Here is a 26,680-nt window from a genome sequence, read left to right as displayed (position 1 = left end):
AATCGTTATCAAAATGAGTATCGTAGAGGTCGGGACTATGTTGCGAGAAAAAAGTTTCCAGCCTCGAATTTATCTCATTTTTAGATATAAGTTAAAACACCACCTAAGGTTTAAAATTTCAAAGTTTCAAGAACGTGTTATTTCTTGTATTGTCACCAGAAGAAATAATCCAAGATGCAGCTCAAATAATGACGAAAAAATGGCGGTCTCAGACCGTCGCAAAAAGTACATTTATTTGCAGGTTACATCTTTATTAAAAATAACAACACATATATTATTTCAAAGAAAAACGATCATAGACGGCAGCGGGACGGAAGTGAGAAATCCAACATGGCGGCCCCCCGCGCCGCCGAGACATTGCCTCTGGCCGTTTACCGATTTTCGTCCAACAAATACCCGGGTAGCGGTTGGCTACTGACGGCAGCTATCATCAAAAATTACATTTTTGTGAAATGTCCTACATGCGATGCCCATGTTTGTATATGGACATACCAAGGCACGCTCATAATATATACTCATGGAATTTAAAAAATGCATCACTTGATATTTCAGTGAATATTTATAGGATGTAGTTTTACAGCAAATATCTAGGAAAATATACATGTATGCTATATCACTAGGGATTCGTTATCGATACACCTTCACAAATAGGGTATGTAATCAAAGACAGTAGGCCTACATCTAACTATAGCAGAGTAGGCTACAAACAAGTAAATGAATACATATACATGATTTTGATGCGATATAGATAAATACGTGTTTAAAAAAGGGCCGAAGTACAATCATAGAAGTAAAACAGACAACTCCAGCTACAGATACGTAAATTTGCAGGACGTGGGAACGCATTTAGACCCAATTAGATATATGTATAATAATACTAATAAATGAGTTTATAAAGTGATATATATAAAATGTGTAATGATAATCTGCAGGCGATGAATTTAAATACATACACTGAAAAGAGTACAATGTATTAAGAGAGGGTTTGTTCCCTTTGTTGGAAGCATCTATTTACAAAACGCATAACCATTCTAAGAATATTTAAGTCTTGAGCACCCATAAGAAAATTAAACAGTGCATTAAAGCTGAAGTCGCCTAGGAGTAGGAACTCTGACAGCTGCCCTCTGAAGGAATCATATGCTTTGCACCCTAGCAGGAGGTGGAACTCATCTACTTTATTCAAATCGCAAAGTTTACAAAATCCAAGGTATAATACGATTAAGAAATAAAAAAGATAAATTAAAAAGTAAATAAAAATTACATGCTATATTCCTAGTTATTATACGATTTAAAAAATCAATTGAACTGTGTTTTGATCGGCACTACAACATTCAACTATCAGCCGTGGCTAGGGGCCGCCATGTTGGATTTCTCACTTCCGTCCCGCTGCCGTCTATGATCTAGTGCTGACCGTTGTTTACAGATTGTACCTTGTATGTGAAGGTGTTTATAAATAAAGAATCTGAATCTGAATCATAGCTGATTAGGGAACTGGGTGGCAAGGTTTGCAGTCAGTTGATCACTTTCAAGATACTTATTCAAGAGTCAGCAGGGATATTCTGGTAAAAAGCGAGCATCAACAAATTTTGGTTTTGAACTGAAAGAGAAGATAACTGGTTAGGAGAATGTAGAAGTAGAAAGAGAGAAAGCAGAGAAAGAAAGAGAAAAGAAGATACTAGCAGTTTACGAAGTGAATATGTAAGTAACGTTTGATTTTCTATTTTTCTACTTATTTATTTTTTTAGTGATGGAATTGTTAATCATATTGCTCTAGAATTACCTATTCAGAAATGCAATGTTCTTTATCCTACCGCTTTTTTCATGTTCAAGTGTAAGGTGTAGTTATGCTATACATATCAAGTTTTCAGGTAATATGTTGTTTTAACGTTGAAACAACGTTGAACCATAACGTTGAGAAGACATTGGATAAACATTGGGTTTGAAAGTTGTGTCAACCTCAGATAACAACGGTAATTGTATCAACGTCAGAAAACAATATATCAACCCCACCCAGCGGGAAATTATGTTGTTTCAACGTTGAAACAATGTTGAGCTTCAACGTTGACAAGTCGTTATCACTGGATTTGAAAATTAGATCAACGTCAGATAACAATGTATCAACCCCAGTTTTTGGACAACATTCTTGCATAAAAGGACATTAAAATGACCTAAAATGTTTTTATTTTTGGTACAAAACACAGGTACACAATAAAAACATACACTGTAAAAACATCCAAGTGCCTGCTTTATATATATATATATAATTATTTTCTTATAGGCCTATATATCTATATCTATATCTATATCTAGGCCTATATATATATGTAAAGAAAACTATAACTATATATATACAGTCACCTCAACCTGTCTATCTATAACAGGTTACCAAGAACTGTCAATTTTATTGGCTTCACTCCATCACATTTATAGCAACTTATTCATCCTAGTGTTAGCAGACCTTGCAAGGAGTTCAGTTTATTGGAATGTATTTCTGGATAACAAGTTAAGAAAAAGACACAACTGTCACTTTTACTTTAAAACCCTTTTGTTATTATTTTGATAAATTTAGTTACAATATTGATAACAAAGTATCACATTTTCAATAATTAATATTTTAAATTACAATCCATAACTGCAAGGTTGTGTCAATGACCAAAATACAACGTGAGTCAACGTAACACTATGGCGGTGTTTTGACGTGGCTAGATCAACGTTGATTTAACGTTGAATTTAGGTAAATCAATGGCATTTCAACGTATCAACCTGTTTTCAGCGTTGATCCAACGCGACTATGCCTGCTGGGAAGGTTTTTGTTTATATAGTTTTACCTTAGAATAAGCTAAGGGGGTAGGTAGAAGTTCAAGTACTGCTTTGTACATAAAATGAAGTGTGACAGTGCATTGAACAGTCATGCAATGAGGGGGTCCTAGCAATTTTCATTCAATTATCTTTCAATGGAAAATTGGTAAAACCAGAAACTTGGGTTAAACTCCTAGGAGATTTCTTTTGACTCAAGACTGACTTTTATGTTCTAAAACAGCATGTCAATTAAACACCCTGAAAAGGCTTGCTATATTCAGGCAATTTACATTATTAAACTTCAATTATTGTCCATTAGTATGGCATTTTTGTGGTGAGGGAAATATGAAAAAATTAGAAAAGATATAGGTAAGTTGTCTAAGATTTGTCTATGACAACCACACAAGCAGCTACGATAAGCTGTTAAATATGCCAGGTCTTAGCACTTTGCACTTGAACAGGCTACATATGCTTGACCTTCCTACATCTCTGACCTTTTCCAGGAAAGTAACTCACTCACTCTGCTAGTTAATTACGCCGCTGGGTATTCAGGCCACAGACTGTGATCACTAGATACCGCCAATGGATTTTGGAAATTTGGATTTTTCATGTGAACGGTGCCTAATTTATGGCAAAAATCATTGTCATAGCTTACCCTCTACCACGGCGACAGATTGATTTTCCACAGATATTCACAGATATTGTACGTAGAATTGTTTGTTTTTCACAATTAATTAGGCCTTGTATTTTGTATATTTTTCACAGAAAAATTTTCCATTTACTATCTTAGTAGATTTATGTGTATATTTTAAGTAGAATTAAGATTTATTTTTAGTTACTATTTTTCTAGACTTCATGTGTAAAAATTGCACAATTTGTAGAAATGTTTGTCTTTGCCCACTCGGAGAATGGCTGCAAAGCTAATGCTTCCTTTCAATCCGTACCAATTTTTTCATCATTTCATTACTTTACTTACTCAATAAAGCTTCAACAAGACATTTATGTGCCACATAAAATGTTGAAAAATCTGTTCCAAAAAACCTAAAATGCACCAAATTGCACCTTGATATTAAAAAATTTCCAGGGGAGCATGCCCCAGACCCCCTTGTTTTGTTGGGGCCCTATATTGCTCTGTCAACTCGCAGACATTGAAACCCAGGGGCAACACTGGGCATATATCTGTCAGTTTTGAAGATATAAGAGATGGAATATATACAAAGTTCAGTCCATGGTGAAAGCTAGGTCAAATGTCAATTTCAAGGTGACAGTTAGATTCCCAGTATATGACTTCTTATTCAAGTTCGATAGTAACTTTGGGCGCATTTCTGCCAGTTTTAGAGATGTAACGACTGGAAAACTTGCAAAATCAAGTTCATGTTAAAAAGTAGGTCACAGGTTAATTTCAAGGTCACATTTAGATTGCCAGTATATCAAGTTCCTATTCAAATTCATTAGTTACTATGGGCGTAAATATGCCAGTTTTGGAGATTTAAAAGATGGAAAACTTGCAAAGTTCAATTCATGGTGAAAAATAGGTCAAAAGTCAATTTCAAGGTCAACAGTAAGGTTGCCAGTATATGATTTCTTATTCAAGTTTCATAGAGACTATAGGAATAGGTCTTTCTTTGCTAATTTTGGAGTACTGTACTTCACGTTTTATTTCCACACTGAATATTGCTACATTGTACTTTTTGGTATAGCGCAACTACTAAACCATATCGAAAACCAAAATTAAAAAAACCGACAATACTTCTAGTATTATGCTTGACAAGCTCTACAAAATGCAAAAAGAAAGAGGTTTCTAGCATTTACGGTTCCAGAATTAGAGAGCGTTTTCAACTTTGGGATCTAATGGCTGTTTCTCCCTTGAAAATGCAGCGATTGGCCCCAAACTGCTGAAGATGAAAGGAGCTCCTTATTTTAACCCCTCCCCAACTCTAATATGAGAGCTAAGTCTGTGTAGTTTCTGAAAATTGGCACAAACAATTTATTTTGCAGAAAATTTCCACTTTAGGGCAAATTTTGGCCCGGTTGTCCTTGAAATAAAAGGTAAAAGGTCAAATCCAAGGGCATATTTGGAATCTCCGCATATGACTTTAGGTCAGACTTCTATAGAAATTTTCCCATAATTCCTTCGGTTTGAGAGATATTTAGCATTGAATTTTCAAAATTTTTGATAAGGGTGCATTTCAACGACCGTTACGCCCAAACCAATGCACTGACTGAGACAAAAAACCAGGGGATTCAAGTTGAGATTATACGTGACCTAAATCCAAGAGATGGGGACACAGGTCCTTGCGGTCTCGGAGAAGAAGTGCCGGATATAAGACACCATACAAGACAGCATTAGACTTGAACATTTAATGCCATGTTCTTATAAACATACTTCCTAAAAGGACAATTTTAGACAGAGATTTTAAGTGCAGTGCCCAACAGATGACGCTGTAGCACCATTTTGGGGAAATACCGTTTCGGGTAATTTCGCCGGGGTACGTGGGTTTGCTTAAATGAATTCCCTAAAATGAACCTTCCTACGTTTTCGAATGCATTTTGTTATAACATTCATACTAGCCAAGAAGGAGAATTTTCGTTATCAAGGGGTGGGCGGGGGGGGGGGGGGGGTATATATAACACTATTAAATACAAATAGAATCCCCTCACAATAAAGGCAAAATAAGCAAACCATTTCCAATTAAATTGCTCAAAACGACACCAGAAAGCAAATTAAATAAAATCAACCAGTTCGTAAACACCGGCAGGTTCTGTACATTTCACCAATTTGTCTACCAAACAGCATATTTACGCACATGTGCAGTAGTTTAAACCCTGTGCTCAAAGAGAGTAATTAAATTATATATATAAAGGATATGCTAAAGCAACCTACATGTACCTGTATGTCGTTAAACACCGTGTGAATACAGGCCTACAAAAAAAAAAAAAAAAAAAAAAAAAAAAAAAAAAAAAAAAAAATTGGCACAGAAGAGTATTTACCTTAAACTCCGTCGTATCTTGTCACCGTCAAAAATCTACAGCGTTCAGGTGTCTTGTGGTCGACAGTGTTGTACACTCGAGAGCGCGGTGTCTGCAGTCTGTGTACAGGCTACTGCTGTCCACACGTCCTTATATACACCTGTATCAGACGATGACAAGTATTGATTTGTAACCTGGGTTTTTTTTTGATACAATTTATTTTCTCTAACATGATGAATCACAAATTTAACGACAGTTTTTTTTTCAACTCAGTTACTGGGACTTTTGATTGGGAAAAACACGTTGGAAATTCCAATTTTCTTTCGCTTCTCCTTTGACAAATCAAAGTTTTTCATAGTGAATCATTCTATATCATACACCTACACACGACTAAGAATGGTAAATGGTCGGGGTTTTTTTTCGGTAACGTGATCTATAAATTCGTTCATAATTTTCACTCCATTTAAGAAAAAATATGTTTTATGGTGTATTGACAGAGGTATAAACCAGAGGCATAAACCAGCGTTATCTAGACTCAAATCAGGACAGCGCGATATATTGAGTTTGCTCCTGTTACTGAGTGTTATTTTTTATTATAATTTATTAGCTCAATTTAACACTTATTTTTGGGAGACAGTGATATGTATGGTGATATGTGATATGTATGGTGTATTGACAGGGGTTTAAATCAGCGTAACTGCCAAAGTGTCTATGTTTATCTAGACTCAAATCAGGACGGCGTGACACAATGACATTTATTTTGATTAACAGCTGGGACAGCTGGGACCAGCAGTGACTGAATGAAATTCAAATACTGTATTTTTGTACAATTCCAGATGGTGAAACACCAATCTGAGCACAGGAGACTGCTGTTGAACACAGGGTCTGACTGCACGAGGTGAGTGTCGATTTGTACACAACCCTTGCGAAAATTTTGTTGTAAAGCAAATAGCTTAACACTTTTACTAATTGCAGATAATATTAAAACGGAACTTAAAAATCGGGACGGTGTGACATATTGACATTCATTTTGATTAACAGCTGGGACCTGTAATGGTTCTGATCCAAAGGCTAAGTATTAAGTACACAGGGATTTAGTAAAATGTGGATTCGTTCTGTAGGAAAATTTCCCGTTGTTAACCTGATGTCAAAGCAAAGAGAAAGCGAAACCGAATTTTTCTAACAGCTACTGTGTAAATACAAAAATCCCCCAATACAGGTAAAGTTTCCCCAGTGACTGAAGAAAATTCAAATAATGTATTTTTGTACAATTCCAGATGGTGAAACACCAATCTGAGCACAGGCGACTGCTGTTGAACACAGGGTCTGACTGCACGAGGTGAGTGTCAATTTGTACACAACCCCTGCGAAAATTTTGTTGTAAAGCAAATAACTTAACACTTTTACTAATTGCAGATAATAATTAAAACGGAATCAAACGAGTAAAAGGAAAGGAGATTATTTAGTGCAAGTTAATTTTCTTTTAGTGTCAACAAGTGTAGAAATTGTTCTCTCAGTGGAAAAGAAGGAACATGTCAAGGTCACATATAGTTCGATTTGATTGGTTAATTTCTCAATAGAGTTGCCAGTTTCTGTCACGTGTAAAACACATGCAAAATAAGGATGGATCAGGTGTGTTGCATGAGTAATTCAAATAATATTTTAAATATTTTAAATTGAAAACAAGTCTCTTAGAGATTACCTTATAAGGAAATGTTGCATGGTGGCTTGCAACATGAGAATGGAAAATTCCTTGCAATCACGCAAAGACAGTGAAAAAAAAAAACAAAACAAGTAAATGCATGATCAGTAGGCCTACGGATTGGGTTCCCAATTTAGATAATAAATTGTGTGAAATAAATGTTTGAAAGCTCCAGATCGTTGTTATTGTCACTTTAATAAGTGGTGGAGGAATAAAAAATGTTCTACCGAAGCAAGCGGAACGGCGATATAGTTACAGTGATGACGGCAGCAGGAGCGTAGACACCAATGGGTTCACACCATCCACCCAGGGGCAAATATCGTCAGTGCCCCAGTGCAGAGGAAACTGAGTATGCTGGATATTGAAAATCACATTGCTGCTAGCAACAATTAATAACTAAAAACAAAGCTGAAGATGTCCTCAGATTTATCTTTACACCCAAACCCAATAAAGTGGTGCATTTGACATGCTAGAGTGTCAAAATAATAATAATAATAATAATAATAATAATAATAAATAGATAAATAAATAAAATTGGATTAATGCAAAGATGTATTCATTTTTTAAAAACATAGGCCTATATGTGTATAGAACAAAAATCCACGACTGTCTCAATTTAAATTCAAATTTTAATTTTTAGGCCTATTATGTCTTTTACATTATGCAAAGAGCCCTAAATAGTATCGTATGTTCCAAAAACGTACGGTATCGTATGTTCCTCGTCATTTATTTTTAATGTTTATACCGCGTTTCCATATAACTTGAAGCGGTTCGGTCATGGTAAATTTATAAAATTTGTCAAAATGTTTCATTTTGTTCAAATACTTGGTGCAAGAGAAAACAATGTATTCACTTGCTGACAGAAAAAATTCTTGTGATTCCACGATAGTTTGATATTTCTGAGTAAAATAATTTATTTGATGCTTATTTTACTGTCGGTAGGGTGTATTTTCCCCCGTTTTTTAAATATTCAGTGACAAGCAAACTGAAGTTGCTCAAAAACAATTAATTCCTTTATACGAAAGATTATTATAATTTTTTACGTTATGCTTGTAGGTGTTAATTAAGAGAACAAATCCAGTGATAGGCCTAATTGAATTTTCAAAGTGAATAAAACGTTTTGGATTTGTGACACTAACGTACAATGTATGTTTCTTTTTTTGGGGATGGAAGATGAATTATTTTTTATTATTCATGGTTCCAGGAGAGTGAAACTTTGATACAAACTTCTTCACGTGAAACCCTGAAATAATCATAGTTTGCAATCTGTGTAGGCCCTACTATTAGACTAAATATTTTTAACGCATGCATGCATGCATGCATCTGCGACTAGAGTTCAAATCAACACCAGCTGGACGCCCCAGCTATCGTCCGATAAGAAAATGGTCAATAGGTCAGGGATGTGTCGAGTACACGGATCTTTGACTTAATTGTTTTGCTCGCAATTTTAACTGTAATTTTTGGGGTAAAATAGGACACATAGCAAAAGTCTGTCATGCTGCATGTGTAAACAAATGGCTAAGAGAAAGAAAAAGGATTTATAACAAGATTGAAAATAGTAGCCTAAAGTGCCAATTGCTATTAATTCCGACTACCAAACGAATAATCTAATATCAATTCTTATCGACAAACAACATATCAATGCTTATGTTGACACAGGTGCAGTTATATGTTGAGTATCAGAATCTCTTTTATCAAAATAAGGAAAAAAGATCGAAATTCTTACGAAAAATCGCCATTAAAAGAAATTTCAATTAGCGATTAAAGTTCTGGGAAAGGTAGGCCTAGAGTTCCCAGCAAGCAAATGATGTCGTTTCAACGTTGAAACAAAGTTGAACTTCAACGTTGACAAGACGTTGGATTAACATTGGATTTAGAAATTGGCTCAAAGAAAAATAACGTATCAACGTCAGATAACAACGTTGTATCAACCCTATTTCTGAGAGAACATTCTTGCATTAAAAGACATTAAAAATGTTTTTATTAAATTTTTTAAACACAGGCACACAATTATAATGTATTCTGTAAAAACAGCGTTCAGCTCCTAATCACATTTCTCGTTATATATATATATATATATATATATATATATATATATCAGGATACCGTGATCAGCGTCATAAACTTTACTCAACCACATTTTTAGCTGGACTTAATCATCCTTGTGTTAGTTAACCTTTATTAGTTTATTAGAAAGTATTTCTTAAAAACCAGTTAGGGAAATTCGCCAGTTCCCTATAGGCACCAAACAACTATCGTTTTTACTTTAAAGCACCGTTTTCCATATTTTGATAAAGTTCGTTACAGTATCGATGTCCTTTTAATCTTTTCAAGAAATAATGAACAATAAAAACATCATGATGATGATGGGATATTCAGTATAACAGTTTATTTAAGCTTTCATCACATGCTGGGTATTTCGGTAAGGATTATCTGAAGATTCTACAATTCGCACCGCACAAGATTGACCAGCACTGTTGTAAATTAATTTTTTTAAAATTTAAATCAAGTCTGAGATGGATTATGCGGCACCGTTTTTGATGTTAATTGGCTAGAAATAATCATTACCCATGGCAACATATACCATGCAGCTGCCGTAAATTCATATTAATACAATATGTCATAATATAGGCTTTTATAAAACATCGTATTACGTTTTTAGTAACTATATAATTAATTCTGATTCTACATCGACCCAATAATATTTTAAATTACGATCCATGTCTAGCATCACGACAACCAATATCTAACATTGAATCAACGTCTCATTATGGCGGCATTTTGGCGTGGCTGGATCAACATTGATTCAACGATGAATTTAGGTAGATGAACGGCCCAATCTGTTTTCAACTTTGATCCAGTGTCATTATATCTGCTGGGTTTCTTCTTTGCCTTAGAGATGTGATCAATAAACATAAAGTCGTATTGAGCCAGTTGCCAAGAGGTTTGATATTAAGCACAGATTTCCTAAGTAAACACAATGACAAAATTTATTGTTTGATAGCATGGCATTGCCTGATTATGATGTGCTCTTACCCACTTACTCTGTATTAGGTCTAGTGCGTAACTTTAAATCAGAATCTATTCCAACCAGATTTAAGTGTTTAGTTCCAGTGAAAATATCACATTCCTCATCTGTCTCAGTAGCTTTACTAGAGCCAGTACGAAATCTTGAGCCAAAGAAAAAACTCGGAGGAAAATGTTTGGTGTTCATTGATAAAAACAAATCTGCTTACAGAATAATGCATCCTAGCTATGAAAGTATTTCCATCCCCAAAAGTGCGAGTTCAGTGAGTCTGGCAAGCGTCAGTGCTTTAATTGAAATGTCAGAGGGAAACACAGCGCAAAGGGGGTTATCGGACCAAGAAGCATTGCAGAATGCAGATGCATTAAATATAAACTTTGCCGATTCAGACATGAGTAAAGATCAGAAACATCAAGGACGTAACACCCAAACCCAATATAGAGGTGCATTTCACACGCTGAAGTGTCAAAAAATAAAAATAAATGAATTTAAAATTGTATTCAATATTTCGAAACATATATGTGTATAGAACAAAAACCCACGCCTGTCTCAACTGAAATTCAATTTTTAATTTTTACCATGTCTTTAACATTACGCAAAGAGCCCTATATGGTAACGTATGTTCCAAAACGTACGGTAACGTATGTTCCTTGCCATTTAATTTTCATTTTTATGCCGCGTTCCGATATATTTTAGTGGTTCAATCATGGTAAATTAGACATGACGAAGGACGTTTTTATAAATATTTAAACTGTATCCCAAGGGGCTTTGCGTGTTGGCTTATACTAGAAAAATTGTCAAATGTTTCATTTTGTTCAAGTACTTGTGTGCAAGAGATACAATTTGTTTTTTGTTTTTTTAAATTTTTTTGTTTTATTTCATTTTGTTCAAGTACTTGTGTGCAAGAGATACAATCAGTTTTCTTTTGCTGACCGAACAATATATTGTGGTTCCATGATAGTTTGACATTTCTGATAAAGTATTTGGATCATGAAGGGAAATTTTTTTATTTAATGCTTATTTTGCTGTCGGTAGGGTGTATTTTCCCCATTTTTTAAATATTCTGTGACAAGCAAATTAAAGTCGCCCAAAAACTGCTCTATACAGAAGATTATTATAATTTTAGCAACGTTATAAGCCCTACTTGTAGAAGATAAATCAATGAACAAAACCAGTGATGACTGAATTTTCAAAGTGAGTAGAACGTTTCACAGTTGGACGTTTTGTATTTGTGACGTATGTTCCTTTTTGGGGTTAAAAGATGAATTGTTTTTAATTATTCACGGTTCCAGGAGAGTGAAACTATTATACAAGTTTCTTCATGTGGGACCCTAAAATAATCAAACACAGTTAGCAATCTGTGCAGTAAATATTTTCAATAACATGCTTTTGACATCAATTGCACCTCTATATTGGGTTTGGGTGGTAATCGTGATGTCATTGCGATTAATCTTTCAGAGTTAGGTTCAACAAATAGGCCTTTGTATAAGTATCAAATTGACACAATAAATGATGTTCTGGTTAAACAAACATTTTGTTGAATGAACCAAAGTTAAAAAATGAAATTGTCCAGCAGGTAGACGAAATGTTAGAACACGGTAGGGCCTATATTCGAAGAAAGCATGAGTACAGTAGTCCAATGGTACTATTGAAAAAAGAAAAACGGAGAATACAGGTTCGCACTAGATTACCGGAAGTTGAATAAAGTCACAAAACCCATGCACCGGCCACTTTTAGAAAATATTTTTGAAACAATAGGCAGGGCCTACGTCAGGTGCTAGATATTTCTCTAATTTAGATATGGCAGGCGCATTCTGGCAATTACCTCTTAACCAGTGTACGAAATTCAAGGAAATTACTAGCCAGACCGCCGGGCGGGTAATTTGCAAATCTTACCCGCCCGGCCTGAAAGTTACCAGCCTCGGGCTGGCGGGCAGGCAGCCATTTCATACACTGTCTTAACCCTGAAACTAAACACAAGACTGCGTTCATCACACACCACGGTCACTTCCAATTTTTACGTTTAGCATATGGCCTTCGTGACGCCGGTGTAAGCTTCCAAGCTTTAATGAGGCCACATTTTTAGAGACATGTATCGTAAAACAATACTTCATTGATTATTTGGTCATAAGTAAAACGTTTGATGATCATTTAAAACATTTAAATCTAGTATTCCAGAAATTACGATCTGCAAATTTCAGACTAAAACCATCAAAATGTAAGTTTGCAACAACAAAAGCTAAATATTTAGGTCATGTAATAGATAAAAATGGAATAAGACCGGATGAGAAAACTCTTGAAGCCATAAAATCATTGCCAATACCAAAAGCTGTAAGAGACGTCAGAATTTTTTTTAGGTTTGTGTAACTTCTACAGAAAATTCATGAAAGGCTTTAGTAAAATAGCAGATACCTTAAAGGGATAATAACTCTTCGTATGAGATCTATATTTCACAATAAAAACATTGTGAATAACTCATAGAAATATAATATATTCTGTTTTACCACAAAAACGACAGTAATTGCTATTATTCTGGTATCTGAGCTTGTCTTTAGACCACGTGACCTCCATTGATGGCTATACTCTGTTAAAATCTCTTAAGAGATTTTAACAAAGAGATTTTAACAAAAAAACAAACTTTTTAGAAAAAAAAAAAAATAAAAAAATAAAAAAAAAAAACAGAGACTAACTTTGAATGTAAAAATGGATTCATTAACCATTGGTAAGTATGGGAAAATTGTTGTTTACTCCAAGAAAATTAATTTTTTGGCCGAAACGAAGAGTTATTATCCCTTTAAATAAACTTGTACGGAAAGACGCAAAATTCCTATGGAGTCTTGAATGTGAAGTCTCATTTCAAACATTAAAAGAATAGTTAATATTGTCACCACCAATATTAGCTTATCCAGACATTTCGCACGAGTTTACATTAACAACGGACGCATCTACTTCCGCTATAGGTTATATTTTAAGCAGTTATTGAAGGGATAAGGCAATTTGAACAATATTAGGCCAACAGCCACTTCAAGGTGTATACAAATAATAAAGAGAAATCTTGTTTGCAAAATGTTAAACATACAAATGGCAGGCTATGGTTATTTAAATGACAACGTCTAGATTTTAAAATACTTCACTGGCCTGGAAAAACAAATCCAGCTGACGTCCTATTGAGACGTGAATATGAACGTTTTTGATACCGTTAGCAACGTTAGTCACTTAAACGCGGATGATACTGACAGATGTCAGGATAAGAATTTTTAGCCCAAGCTTAACTTACCGAACTTACCGAATCAAACTGGCGAAAGGAGAAGTGAGCGGCACTTAAGTCAGTGTGATGACATAAACGTTGTTGATGTTACAAATGTAGTCGATAAAGATCAAAGTGAATGCCCTGAATTTCAAGATATCATAAGATACCTGGAACAAAACGAATTATCTCGTTTCTGATCGCGGAAAGCACTTTTTGTCTCAAATCATTCAATCGTTGTGTAAATTATTCCTTGGAAAGCGCTATCATACTAGTGCATAGCATCTACAAAGTATTGCAGCCTGTGAGAGAACAAACCCGATAATTGCGCAAACTTTGAGAGCATATTGTGATACAGATCAAACTAATTGGCCTGCCCAGCGGGCAAATTATGTTGTTTTAACGTTGAAACAACTTTGAACCATAACGTTGATAAGACGTTTGATAAACGTTGGATTTGAAAGTTGTATCAACGTCAGATGACAACGTTGTATCAACGTCAGATAACAACATTGTATCAACCCCAGTTGTTAGACAACATTCTTGCATGAAAAGACATTAAAATTATCTGAAATGTTTTTATTTTTGGTACAAAAAAAAAAAAACAGGTACAGAATTATAACGTACACTGTAAAAACATCCAAGTGCCTGCTTTGTCTGATTTTTTCAACGCATTTAGCTCCTAAGCATGTTTATAACTAAGCATGGTACACCCTTTTAGCCTGAATGTGTTTAGCAGTAGGACATGTTTGATGGCTAAATATATGTAGACCTTTAAGTTAAAAATTTCAAGGTTAAGTTATATATAACATGTGACGTATTGATATATATATATATATATATAACAAAGTCACAGTCACCTCGACCTGTCTGTCTATAACAGGGTACCGAGAACTGTCAACTTTGTTGTATTGATAATCAAAGTATCACGTTTTCAATAATTGATATTTTAAATTACAATCCATGTCTTGCATCACGACGACCAAACAACAACGTTGAGTCAATGACCAAAATACAACATTGAGTCAACGTCACAAAACGTTGATTTTACGTTGAATTTAGGTAGATCAACGGCAATTCAATGTATCAACCTGTTTTTCAACGTTGATCCAACGTCACTATGCCTGCTGGGTGATGTCTTTCCAAAAATAATGATGGCATTACGAACGACGCCTTGTGCTCAGTCCACAAAGTTTTCTCCTTATCATTTGGTTTTTGGACGAGAAATGCGTACACCTTTAGATAGTGATTTCATCTCTGGACTCAATGAAAATAAAAACCTACATCAGTACATTGAAGAATTGAAAGAAACCCTTAAAACGGCAAAATATCAACAAACAACAATGATGAAGCTCATAAATAGTATAAAGCAATGTATGACCTTAAATCAAAGCAACCGATTTTCAGAATAGGTGACAGAGTTTGGATATATACACCAATGACACCTCAATGATTGATTTCTAATTGTACATCAAGTATAAAGGACCATCCCAGCGGGCAAATTATGTTGTTTTAACGTTGAAACAACTTGAACCATAACGTTGAAAAGACATTGAATAAACGTTGGATTTGAAAGTTGTGTCAACCTCAGATAACAACGTTGTATCAACGTCAGAAAACAATGTTATATCAATCCCACCCAGCGGGAAATTTGCCTTAATGTGTTTAGCAGTAGAACATGTTTGATGGCTAAATATATGTAGGGTATAAATATATGGCCTTTAAGTTAAAGCAATAATAACTCTTCGTTTCGGCCAAAAAATGAATTTTCCTGGAGTAAACAACAATTTTCCCATACTTACCAATGGTTAATGAATCCATTTTTACATTCAAAGTTAGTCCCTGGTTTTTTTCTAAAAAGTTTGGTTTTTTGTTAAAATCTCTTAAGAGATTTTAACAGAGTATAGAAATCAATGGAGGTCACGTGGTCTAAAGACAAGTTCAAATATCAGAATAAAAGCTATAACTGCTGTTTTTGTGGTAAAACAGAATATATTATATTTCTATGAGTTATTCACAAGTTTTTTATTGTGAAATATAGGTCTCATACAAAGAGTTATTATGCCTTTAAAATTTCCAAGGTTTAGATTAACATATATATGTAACAAGGTCACAGTCACCTCAACCTGTCTATCTATAACAGGTTACCAAGAACTGTTAACTCCATCACGTTTACAGCAACTTATTCATCCTGGTGTTAGCTGACCTTGCAAACAATTCAGTTTATTGGAATGTATTTCTGAATAACAAGTTAAGAAAATTCACTAGTTAACTAAAGATTCAAAACAACTGTCACCTTTACTTTAAAACCATTTTGTTATTATTTTGATAAATTTAGTTACAGTATTGATAAACAAAGTATCACGTTTTCAATAATTAATATTTTAAATTACAATCCATAACTGCAAGGTTGTGTCATTGACCAAAATACAACGTTGAGTCAACGTGGCTGGATCTACGTTGATTCAACTTTGAATTTAGGTAGATCAACGGCAATTCAACGTATCAACCTGTTTTCAACGTTGATCCAACGCAACTATGCCTGCTGGGATATTACATTACGAAGATACATGTATAATCAGAAGGGTGCACGTATTATTTGAGAGATTGTAAAACACACAGGGAACATAAATCTGTTCATGCAAACAGATTAAAAATGTATTATGGCCCTAAAGGTTACAATAAATACAAAAGTCTGAATGAAAGTAATTATGAGCAAGCCAACAAATCTAATGGAAATATAACGACCATTGAAACGCAAGACAGAGATATTCACGAAACAGAAAAAGTGGATCTTTCATCTGACGATAATAAAAGACACCTATGAATATTATGGAGTTAAAAAATTATGCTTATAATAAACGAAATCATAATTTCATTATCCAATTTTTGTCACTATTTACAGCTTTTAAACTGAAAAAAATCTCAAAAGCGAATATTGTGCATTTTTCGTGCATTAAACAAGCTGATGTATTTTTCTACATTCAGTTCAAATCCATTGATCACGATGCAGATTAATTTTAATCCAAGGTGAATTTGACTTGACTTGCTACATGTGTCTAGTGCCAAAGTACATATTTTTAACATATAATTGCGAGTGAACTTTTGGTTTAAGAGGTGTGTGTACTATCACAACATTTTAATGACTTTATGATCGAATTTTTCTTATTGTTACATCAATGATTTCAGAAATGATTTCATTTAAGCTTTTTGAAAATTTACGTAAACATACTATATATATAAAAATAAGATAAATTTTGGCATTTTCAAGGTGTGACTTTGAAGTTCCATGGGCCTAAAAACCTTTGCTATTCACGTTTTCTGATTGTCCATGATACTTATATTTTATTATTAAAAATTGATGGTCATAATGCTGTTAAACATTATGTAATATTGCATCAAAATTTGAAAAAACCCTATTTTGGGCACTGCTTCCATGATGACCATTTAAGGAAAACCATGCCACTTACTGTTCTCAAACTTACAGGAAAGAAACACAGGACTAAAGTACAGCTTCAGTAAGCAATGCAGACTTTTTGGTAAATTTTTCTGGCAATTAAACAGTTTTTTGTGAAAATTTAACTTTTCACATATTGGCATTTTCAAGGTGTGACTTAGAACCTCCACGGGCTTGAAGACCCATGCTAGTCACATTTTCTGAAAATCCATTATACATATATATTTTATTATTAAAAGTTGCTGTTAAGCATTATGTAATATTGCATCAAAATAGAAGAACACACAATTTTGGTGATGCTGCCATTATGACCATTATGGGAAAACCGTATTACTTATGATTGTCAAACTTTCAAAAAAGAAACACAGACTCAAATGTAACCTGAGTTGGAAAAGCAGTCTAATTGGCTTCTTTTTCTGGAAGTTATACATTTCAGTGAAATATTCATTAACATAGTATTGGCATATTCATTTTGGATTCGGAGCTCCCATGGACATGAAGCCGGATGGTAATCAAATTTTCTATGTCCATGCTATTTATAGTCAATAATCAAAAATTGGTTATCATTATTCTGTAATTTATTATCTAATGTTACATCAAAATTGACAAAAATCTTTTTGCACTGCTACTACAAACATTATGAAAAGAAAACTGTGTTACTTATTACTATTTTTAACTTACAAGTATGATTTTTAGGATTGGCATGCAGTTCAAATTAGAAAGCCAGCTCAATTGGGTTATCATTTATTATTGAATTTATGCAATTTTGTGTGAAATTTTCATTTTTCTCATTCTGGCGTTTTCAAAGTGTGAACTTGAACTTCCATGGGCCTGAAGCCTTATGCTTGTTACACATTTTACATACATCGACATAACCTGTTGAGCATAATTAAAATTTGATGTTGAATTTGCAGTTAGGCATGATGTACTTTTGCATCAGAATTGACAGTAGCCTATTTTGTGCATTGTTATTTTCTGTTTTTTGTCTGTACATTTGACAGCTTTGCTGCCTTGTTTAAGTTAACAGTTAACCTCCATCTGTCACAGTATTCTTCCAAGCAATTTAAACTATACTGAAGACCTGAGTTACTTGCCGAAAACAAAACTAAATCATCAGCATGAAAAAGACAAGTAACAGGTTTCCAGCCCCAAGTGATGGGGCTTTGCTTTGTGATTCATCTATAAGTCTTAGTATGCCATCTATGTATGTATTAAAAAGGAAGGGGCTCAGTGTATCTCCTTGCTTAACTCCTCTAAATGTTGGGAAAGAATTTGTCAGTCCATGGGTAGTTTTGACGCATGCATGAGTACGTGGATACGTGCTTTTCTGAAGCTGGTAAGGAGGAAAGTTTTGGGTTAAAGCTGTTGCACCAGGAACTAAATTTGTTGGATGCATATTTATAATCGGAGACCGTGTTATTTGATTTTGAGTATTCCTGTAAAGATTTTTCGAGTCCTTTTAAAACTTCGTCTTGTTCTGATGGTTGATCTTTCCATCTTCCGATAGAAAAAATATCTGAAAAACGTATAAAAAACGGAAATAAAATCTATATATAGCGTCGTTAAAGTCTGTCTCTTCTTTTGTTTATCTAAAAGCTTGACTTAATAATATATATATTATTGATATAATTTACTATCAATTTTTTTACGATTATCAGTATGAATATATTATTATACATGAAATAAGATACAGACTTGACATTTCATATGGAATATTTCAGTTTCGAATGTATGCCTAGGTGAAAATGCGTTTTTTTTTCACAAACTCCGATCTCATAAGATATGTGAATGGAGAAGTGTGTAGTCAGGTGTATCCCTACCAATTAACTGATTACCAGGTTTGTTGCGCTGCTGCATTATGTAATATGCAGTGATTTAATTGGGTAGTGCTCCTTTGGGCAGGTCAAAGCTTGGCTTTGGCAAAGCATGGTTCTGTCAAAAAAGTATCCATATGTCGGCAACTACTGCATAGAAGAATTTGAAATTTTGCATGCAAGTGGTCGGGTTCGCAGTGTGTAAAATGAGCTATGCAGTGCTTTACAAATTTGTTAATCTGTGGCAGAATGGCGCGAAAAAGACAGGCATTGCCAGACAGGTAATTGCGCCAAACGAAACGGTCCGCACAGTTTTACAGAGTAATGCCCAGATTGATGAACCTACACAGAGGCCACACCCAATACTCATTTGAAATTTGAGTTAAAAATAGAATTTTTGTTGTTGCCCTGTATATAAATATGTGAAGCGTCTTTAAATCCAAATACATCTTAAATGAACATATGGGATTCACTTTCTGAAAAAAAGCCAAAATACAGACGATGGCCATTTTGGAACTACAAGCCCTGCAATGGACCAAATGTTTAATACTGGCGATAACCAAGTATATGGGAGGGAACAACCAATTATTTTCCCCCTCCCAATTTTGCGTAAAGGCGTCAACTGCTTCGGAGCTTGGGTTCCAAAATTTTGTATTTTGTGAATTAGCAAACCTAAAAAAAATTATGGGGGAGGCTTTAATGAAGTGACCCGGGCGCGTTTCCACATTTTTTATGAATGACAGGTGTGGTAGATTGATTTCCATCATTCTTTGGAAAAATTGGTGACGGGTCGTTTTTGGGTGATTTTGAGTTATTCTCATAAGGTCCGCGTATGGCAGTTTTCTTCAATTTTGGCCATTTAGGGAAGACAATTTTTTTCTTCATTTTAGTGACCGGCAGGTGTGTTTGGTCATTTGTAGTAAGTATAAAGTACTGGAAGAGTGGTTGTGTCAGTATTAAGGAAGAAAAAGAGCAAAAACTCCTCCACCCCCCCTCTCCAAATCCTGTTCTCAGCTGTGCTTTTTGGCTATCTTTAAAGCTGAAACTTAAAGCAAAAAGTATTAAGAAGGTCCTTATATGTTCATATTTTTTATCTTTCATTTTTTTATTACTTTTATATTTTTCATTCTCTCGTGAACTTCTTTATAGAAATTGATTACTCAAAAATTTTTCAGCGCCAAATCTACGGTAAAGGGACCGAAATGCTCTTGTATGAATTCAAAAAACTCCGGCTAAACGCCCCAAACGTCAAAATCGATAATTTTGCTGTGTCGGTAATCGGCTGTGTTGTTTTGATTTCTAGGAATCCAGCTAATATCAAGGGAAATTCCGACTTTAATGCAAGTCTAAAAAATATTGAAGGATAAATCTTGCAATGATTTTTCATACTTCCAGTTTGTACATTCTTGACACAATTTTGATTGTCCGAAAACCATATGACATGAGAATTTGCGATGTGATGCCCGAAAAACATAATAGCCAGATCTACTGCTTTTAACTCTCTCCAAGTTGAACCCATGGTAGCTTCTTGAGCAGTCCAATTTTGTTGAAAAATTTTGTTTTCTATCTCAACAGTGCAGGCACCCGCCCTTACGTTACTGGCGTTCGAAAAAATAATAATTTCTTTTTTGACGGACTGTAAAAGCGACCTGTTATTGTGAGAACGAATATTTTGCAGCCAAAAACTGAGCTCGTTTAGGATGGGACATTTTTCTACTTCAGTTAAAGGGATATCCCAGGAAGATCGATTGACTACTGCCACAAAACAATATCTAGTATCAATTCTACAAAAGTTGCCCAGAACTGGAGACATAGAAATGATTTTTCCGACGACGCTGGCCAACTCTCTTGCTGTAAAAGAATTGAACATGGACATAATGTTTTCTATTGCTGTTGAAGTAGTTTGAATTCGCCTTTCTGGTATTGACAGAGATAAAGATGGGGCATCCCAAATAATACCGAGCCATTCTTAATTATTGACAGGTGAAAAAATTGATTTTTCTTCATTGATTATTAAACCCGCTTCGATAAGAGAATTTCTCACTAACGGAGAAACTCGCTGGCACTCATCTAAATTTTTTGAAAAGACTATCCCGTCATCTAGATATAAAACTATCTTGATGCTTTGTTCTCTCCAATACTTGACTAACGGCCCCAAACATTTACTGAAAATATAAGCGGCAGAGTAAAGCCTAAAAGGCAGAACGCGTATAACATTAGAAATGATGATCCCAGGAAAATGCCAAGAAAGATTGAAATCTATGTGAGATATCGATTTGATGTTAACCTGATTTAAGATCAAATATAATCATTAAGCAATCTTTCTCGAAGTAATCGATACCCGATTTCCAGTCTTTGAATTTTACTTTATCTTTCTTAACATGATTGTTCAATTGACTCAGGTCCAAAGTCAATCTATTCTTTTCTTTTTTAAAGGAACAGCGCATTTTCGCACATGCACAGTAGAAGTTTGAATCCTGTAATAAATGAGACTTATTAAATTATAGCTATATCCAGCTCTTACTCCTTGGCATGTAACTCACGAAAGACGATTTATGTCATCGCTGTTTGACCACCGATTCAGGGTCGCAGCATGCTTTCCCAACTCTGTGAAGTTAAGTGTGCTTTTTCCTGATAATTTTTGTATGTGTTAAGTGTTACATTTTCCAAAATGTACGAATATAAAGCAAAATAAGATATGTGTTCTAAGCGGAAAGCATGCTCACAAGATCGGTGCCATGTTGAAATTTTAATGCTATATACAGTACATGTACCATTGTTGTTACAAAAGGGTACTGCTATCCAAATACACCTATATCAGACGATGCCAAAAATTGATTTTTAGCCTGTGATTTTTATTAATATTATTTTTACTCACATGATGAATCACAAATTTAAAGTCAGTTTTTTTCAACATGTTGGAAATTCCAATTCTCTTTCGTTTTCTCCTTCGACATATCAAAGTTTTTCATAGTGACTCATTCTATCCCATACGTGTGTACACCTACATGTACACACGCCTGCGAACGGTAACCGGTAACTGATGAATCTCATTGAAAATTTCATTTTTTTTTTCTATCTCGTTTCTCTTTCAGGAAATAATTAAATAATTCATAGAGAATCAATTATATCCCATACAGAAGATATTGGTATTCTAGCTGAGAGTGGGGAGGGGTCCAGGAAAGGTCTGGCCATTAGCAGTAAATGCACCATAATCGTAAACATACATGATATTAGACTCTGCAATGTTAAAATGTACAAAATTAAATTACCGATTGTCTGGAGTAAGGGCCTATTGCTCAAGATGGTTACTATATGAACCGTTGATCGAGTCCCTCTATGTACTTAAAATCATCATTGGCAAACACTCCGTTCGTGCGTTACTTTCCATTCAGAAACAATGTAAGAGCTTCATAATTTTCACCCCGTTTAAGAAAATAGGTTTGCTCCTGTTAATGCGTGTTATTTCTTTTTTCAATTATAATTATTAGCTCAATTTAACATTTATTTTTGGGAAACAGTGATATGTATGGTGATATGTGATATGTATGGTGTATTGGCATTGGCAAATTACATCAGCGTTCAGGTGTCTTGTGGTCGACAGTGTTGTACACTCGAGACTGGTGTCTGCAGTCTGTGTACAGGCTACTGCTGTCCACACGTCCTTATATACACCTGTATCAGACGATGACAAGTATTGATTTGTAGCCTGGGATTTTTTTATTATAATTTATTTTCACTAACATGATGAATCACAAAATTAGCGACAGTTTTTTTTTTTCAACTCAGTAACTGGGACTTTTGATTGGGAAAAACATGTCGGAAATACCAATTCTCTTTCGCTTTCTCTTTTGACAAATCAAAGTTTTTCATAGTGAATCATTCTATATCATACACCTACACATGACTCAGAATGGTAACTGGTCGTGATCTATAAATTCGTTCATAATTTTCACCCTATTTAAGAAAAATGTTTTCTCGAGATTGCTCCTGTTACTGAGTGTTATTTCTTTTGTATCATAATTTATTAGCTCAATTTAACACTTATTTTTGGGAGACAGTGATATGTATGGTGTATTGACAGAGGTATAAATCAGAGGTATAAACCAGCGTTATCTGGACTCAAATCAGGACAGGGTGACATATTGAGTTTGCTCCTGTTACTGAGTGTTATTTTTTATTATAATTTATTAGCTCAATTTAACACTTAATTTTGGGAGACAGTGATATGTATGGTGTAATGACAGAGGTATAAATCAGCGTAACTGCCACAGTGTCCATGCGTTATCTAGACTCAAATCGGGACGGCGTGACACATTGAAATTTATTTTGATTAACAGCTGGGTCCTGTAATGGTTCTGATCTAAAGGCTAATAGTGACATACTAAGTACACAGGAAATTCGTAAAATGTGGATTCGTTCTGTAGGAAAATTTCCCGTTGTAAACCTGATGTCAAAGCAAAGAGAATGCGAAACGTAATTTTTGAACAGCTACTGTGTAAATACAAAAGCCCCCAATACAGGTAAAATTTCCCTAGTGACTGAAGAAAATTCAAATACTGTATTTTTGTAGAATTGCAGATCGCAACCAATCTGAGCACAGGCGACGGCTGTTGAACACAGGGTCTGACTGCACGAGGTGAGTGTCGGATTATACACAACCCTTGCGAAAATTTGCCTCATTTAACCCTCACTTACGGTTTTCAATCTGTCCTAGAACATGATGTTTTTCTCTTTTGATGAAAATGTTCTTAATCTGTTCTAGAACATTCTGAAGGCCTTTTCTAAAGCCCCCGTCACACTTATTCGGAATCAGCAGTGATCAAGCAGAACCAGCACCTACATTCTTTTAAGAATGCCACTGGAATACTCAGAATGCGCTTGAATCCGCCTGGAAAGATTCGGGCACATTTCGGCTGTATTAGCTCTCAAATGCAGCTCGAATGTAGTTGGAAAACTAGGAATATCTATAATGCTGCCAGAATGCAGTCAGAATACACTTCGAATGCCGTACGAGTTTAGATCGATTGCTGGCTGAAATAGGATCGAGATGCATTCGAGTTGAATTATGGCTCATTCTATCAGGATTTGAAGTGTCTTGCCATTTCGGTTCTCCCTCGAATGTGATCAGAATGTTTCGAATGCTGTCGGAACGACGTGTGAATATTTGGAATGCAGTCGTAGCGCAGTTAGAATACTATTCAAATGCCATTCGATAATTTTCCCCTTGGAATGCACTTCGAAAGTTTTTAACATGAGCAAAACATTCGGGCCGGCCACAAGAATGGGTAAAAGTATTTGGAATGCATTCCGAATTTTTAGAATGCTCTTCGAATATCCAGGAACGCACAAAGAAATATCTTTCCGACGGCATTCTTGCTCATTCCGCCTCTAGTGTGACGGGGGTAAAAAACGGTTCTCGAACAGTTACAGTCATCACAGAACAACATTAGAACTGTAAAAAAAATTATAAATTAAATTCACCAAATGTTCTAGAATAGATTGAGAACTGTAAGTGAACGTGAAATGAGACAAAGTCTCGCAGGGGTAAGAATTGCCAAAACATGTCAAATTTTTTTCCAAACGTGCTAAACAGGCTTATATGTTATCATTTTTACATTCATACATGTATCCTGATATTGATTTAGGCAAACTTTAATGCCTGATGTTTATCCTCCAATATGATGTGATCAAACAGAACTCGATAATCTTTTAGTATAGCGATGCTAAAAACAGTGTTAGTTAATAGATATAAATCAATTGTTTACGCTCACCACTGTGGCTATATGAATATTTTTGTTACTTCTCTAAATTGTGAAAGGCATACGATTTTAATCTCCTTCGACAAGCCCATCGCTGGTGATACGGTATATACGTCATTAATTAGTATCATATGCTGACGGTGACACCAAACAAACCTTGCTGATATGTAAGATCTACCACTACGAGAGAGAAGAAGAGAGAAAGAGAGCTTACGAACCAAAGGGTTCTATAGCCAATTCCTCATAATATTCCTCTGCTGCCTCTACCTCCACGTTGTAGGTGAAATAATCCCCGCCGTAAATTTTTGAGACTCATCATGTCAGTCATGTGGGCGGAGAAAATCTTATGTACTAATACAGCTATCGGGATGTTGATAGCTGACAGTTAGGGCAGGTTGATTTTGGCTTTACAAACCATTGCTGAATATTGGGCTTTGGAGTTGTTTCATAAATTGATAATCATAAATGAAAGGTACAGTTTAAAACGGAATCGAGCGTCAATTCACATTTTATACATATTTTATTGTTTTGCATTAATTTGTCAGTGTTTTCAGTTCTAAAATTAAATTATTCTCCGTTGTTTATTTTCCATTTTGTTATTGTTTAATGCTGGCTCCTATTTCTAATTATAGTAATCTTTTTTTAATTTCAAGGGGAACGTCTTTCTTGCGGTGACTCTACACAGAAAATTTTCACTTTTTAGGACCCATCGTCAACCATGGACCAGCAATACGGTTGCAGAGTCGAAGACGTATACCCCTGTCTTCGCCAAGGTTTGGAATACCTCTGTAACGTCTCCAGGCTTATCGTAGAGCCATCTTCTAGCACCGATGACATTATTTCCAACTTGGAACAAGCCCAAGTTTTTATCAAGAAATCGCGCGAAGAAACTGAGGAGATTCAAAGCAAGTCATACAAGCGCATGGAAGTCATTTTAGTTGACTTAAACAAATTAAAGAAAGAAAAGGAGGAAAAATTGCAGAGAATTTCCGAAAACGAACGTCGACAGCAACAAATGAAAGACGACAAAAACTCAAAAGAATGTGCATTACGTGACGTTCAAAAGTCGCTCACTATTACCAGAGAAAGTAAAATTAAGGCAGAAAACATGTACAAAGTAGCAAAGGCAGGTTCTGTAATAGTAGGCATAGGCAGCACAGCAGCCATGATAATGCCTGGGGTCGGAATATTGACAAGAGTAGTTGGGGGTTACATCACTGCGGCTGCTATAACAAACCTAGCTGAAACAATAGAGCATTGCAATAAAATGGAGAGGGAGTATAAGAGTAAGATTAACTCATATGAAGAGAGACTGCGCAAAATCGAAAGCGACCTCTCATCACTGGAAAAAGACTTAACACGCTTTAAACAACAACATAATGAACTGCAGGAAGAAATTCATAAAATCGAACATGAAAATGAAGCACTTCATCAAACTCTGCTCCAGGCCACAAATCTCATCCAGGTAATACACGGCTGCTCCGAGTTCCTTGGTTTACTGCACGGCCGTTTGTCTTTGGCCTCCTCCACCGTCGGCTGCCTTACCGAGGGGGACATAGAGACATTTTTGATAACACTCAAAGAAATCGCTAACCTTCTGGAGGGCAGAGATGGCAGTTCTTACACCAAGGTAATGCAGATAATAGATGCTGTGAAATTGACGGGCAGGAAACTGCGAAAAGCAACCGAAGCGAGAACAGCTCTTGAGGCAGAAAAACGAGACTCTTTGGGATACATATAGGACATTGTTATATGATTTGAACTTAACCTTTTCATCATTATTACATATGGCAACTCATTCATTTTTCATTGTGTGTTTCGATTTATAGGCTCTACTGCTCTATATTTATTGAGATATTTATACATGTTGTTAGCTCATCATGTATTGAATTACAATTTTATCT

At 35.1% G+C, this 26,680-nt stretch overlaps 2 protein-coding genes and 1 pseudogene across 6 annotated transcripts in view; 1 reads left to right on the top strand and 2 right to left on the bottom strand.

Annotated features, from left to right (window-relative positions):
- Positions 1 to 5,929, bottom strand: part of LOC106167278 (uncharacterized) — a 39,124-nt gene extending 33,195 nt beyond the window's left edge. The window contains exon 1 of the mRNA XM_087003386.1: positions 5,791 to 5,929. The gene's annotated coding sequence lies outside the window, so the exon portion shown is untranslated. The remainder of the gene's footprint in view (positions 1 to 5,790) is intronic.
- On the top strand, positions 763 to 26,651 carry LOC106167288 (uncharacterized). 5 transcript variants are annotated; one of them, XM_087003387.1, is made up of 7 exons: positions 1,353 to 1,698; positions 3,303 to 3,502; positions 6,606 to 6,667; positions 7,047 to 7,108; positions 23,588 to 23,653; positions 25,057 to 25,170; positions 25,430 to 26,651. In XM_087003387.1, the coding sequence occupies exon 7, from the start codon at positions 25,495 to 25,497 to the stop codon at positions 26,515 to 26,517; it is 1,023 nt and encodes a 340-aa protein (XP_086859513.1). In that variant the 5' UTR covers positions 1,353 to 1,698; positions 3,303 to 3,502; positions 6,606 to 6,667; positions 7,047 to 7,108; positions 23,588 to 23,653; positions 25,057 to 25,170; positions 25,430 to 25,494; the 3' UTR covers positions 26,518 to 26,651. The 5 variants fall into 5 exon arrangements, 4 of the variants coding, with proteins under 4 accessions (XP_086859516.1, XP_086859514.1, XP_086859515.1 ...); XM_087003390.1 differs by lacking the exons at positions 3,303 to 3,502; positions 25,057 to 25,170 and having other exon boundaries at positions 763 to 1,698; positions 25,480 to 26,651; XM_087003388.1 differs by lacking the exons at positions 3,303 to 3,502; positions 25,057 to 25,170 and having other exon boundaries at positions 1,352 to 1,698.
- LOC147763478 (uncharacterized) lies at positions 11,816 to 21,754 on the bottom strand (annotated as a pseudogene).
- Positions 26,652 to 26,680: the final 29 nt, after the last annotated feature.

Source organism: Lingula anatina, chromosome 2, assembly GCF_051362555.1.
Source record: "Lingula anatina isolate TDL-2025a chromosome 2, LinAna3.0, whole genome shotgun sequence".
Lineage (NCBI taxonomy): Eukaryota > Metazoa > Brachiopoda > Lingulata > Lingulida > Lingulidae > Lingula > Lingula anatina.
The sequence above is the reverse complement of the archived record's forward strand: the minus strand, read 5'-3'. Positions and strand labels throughout refer to the sequence as shown.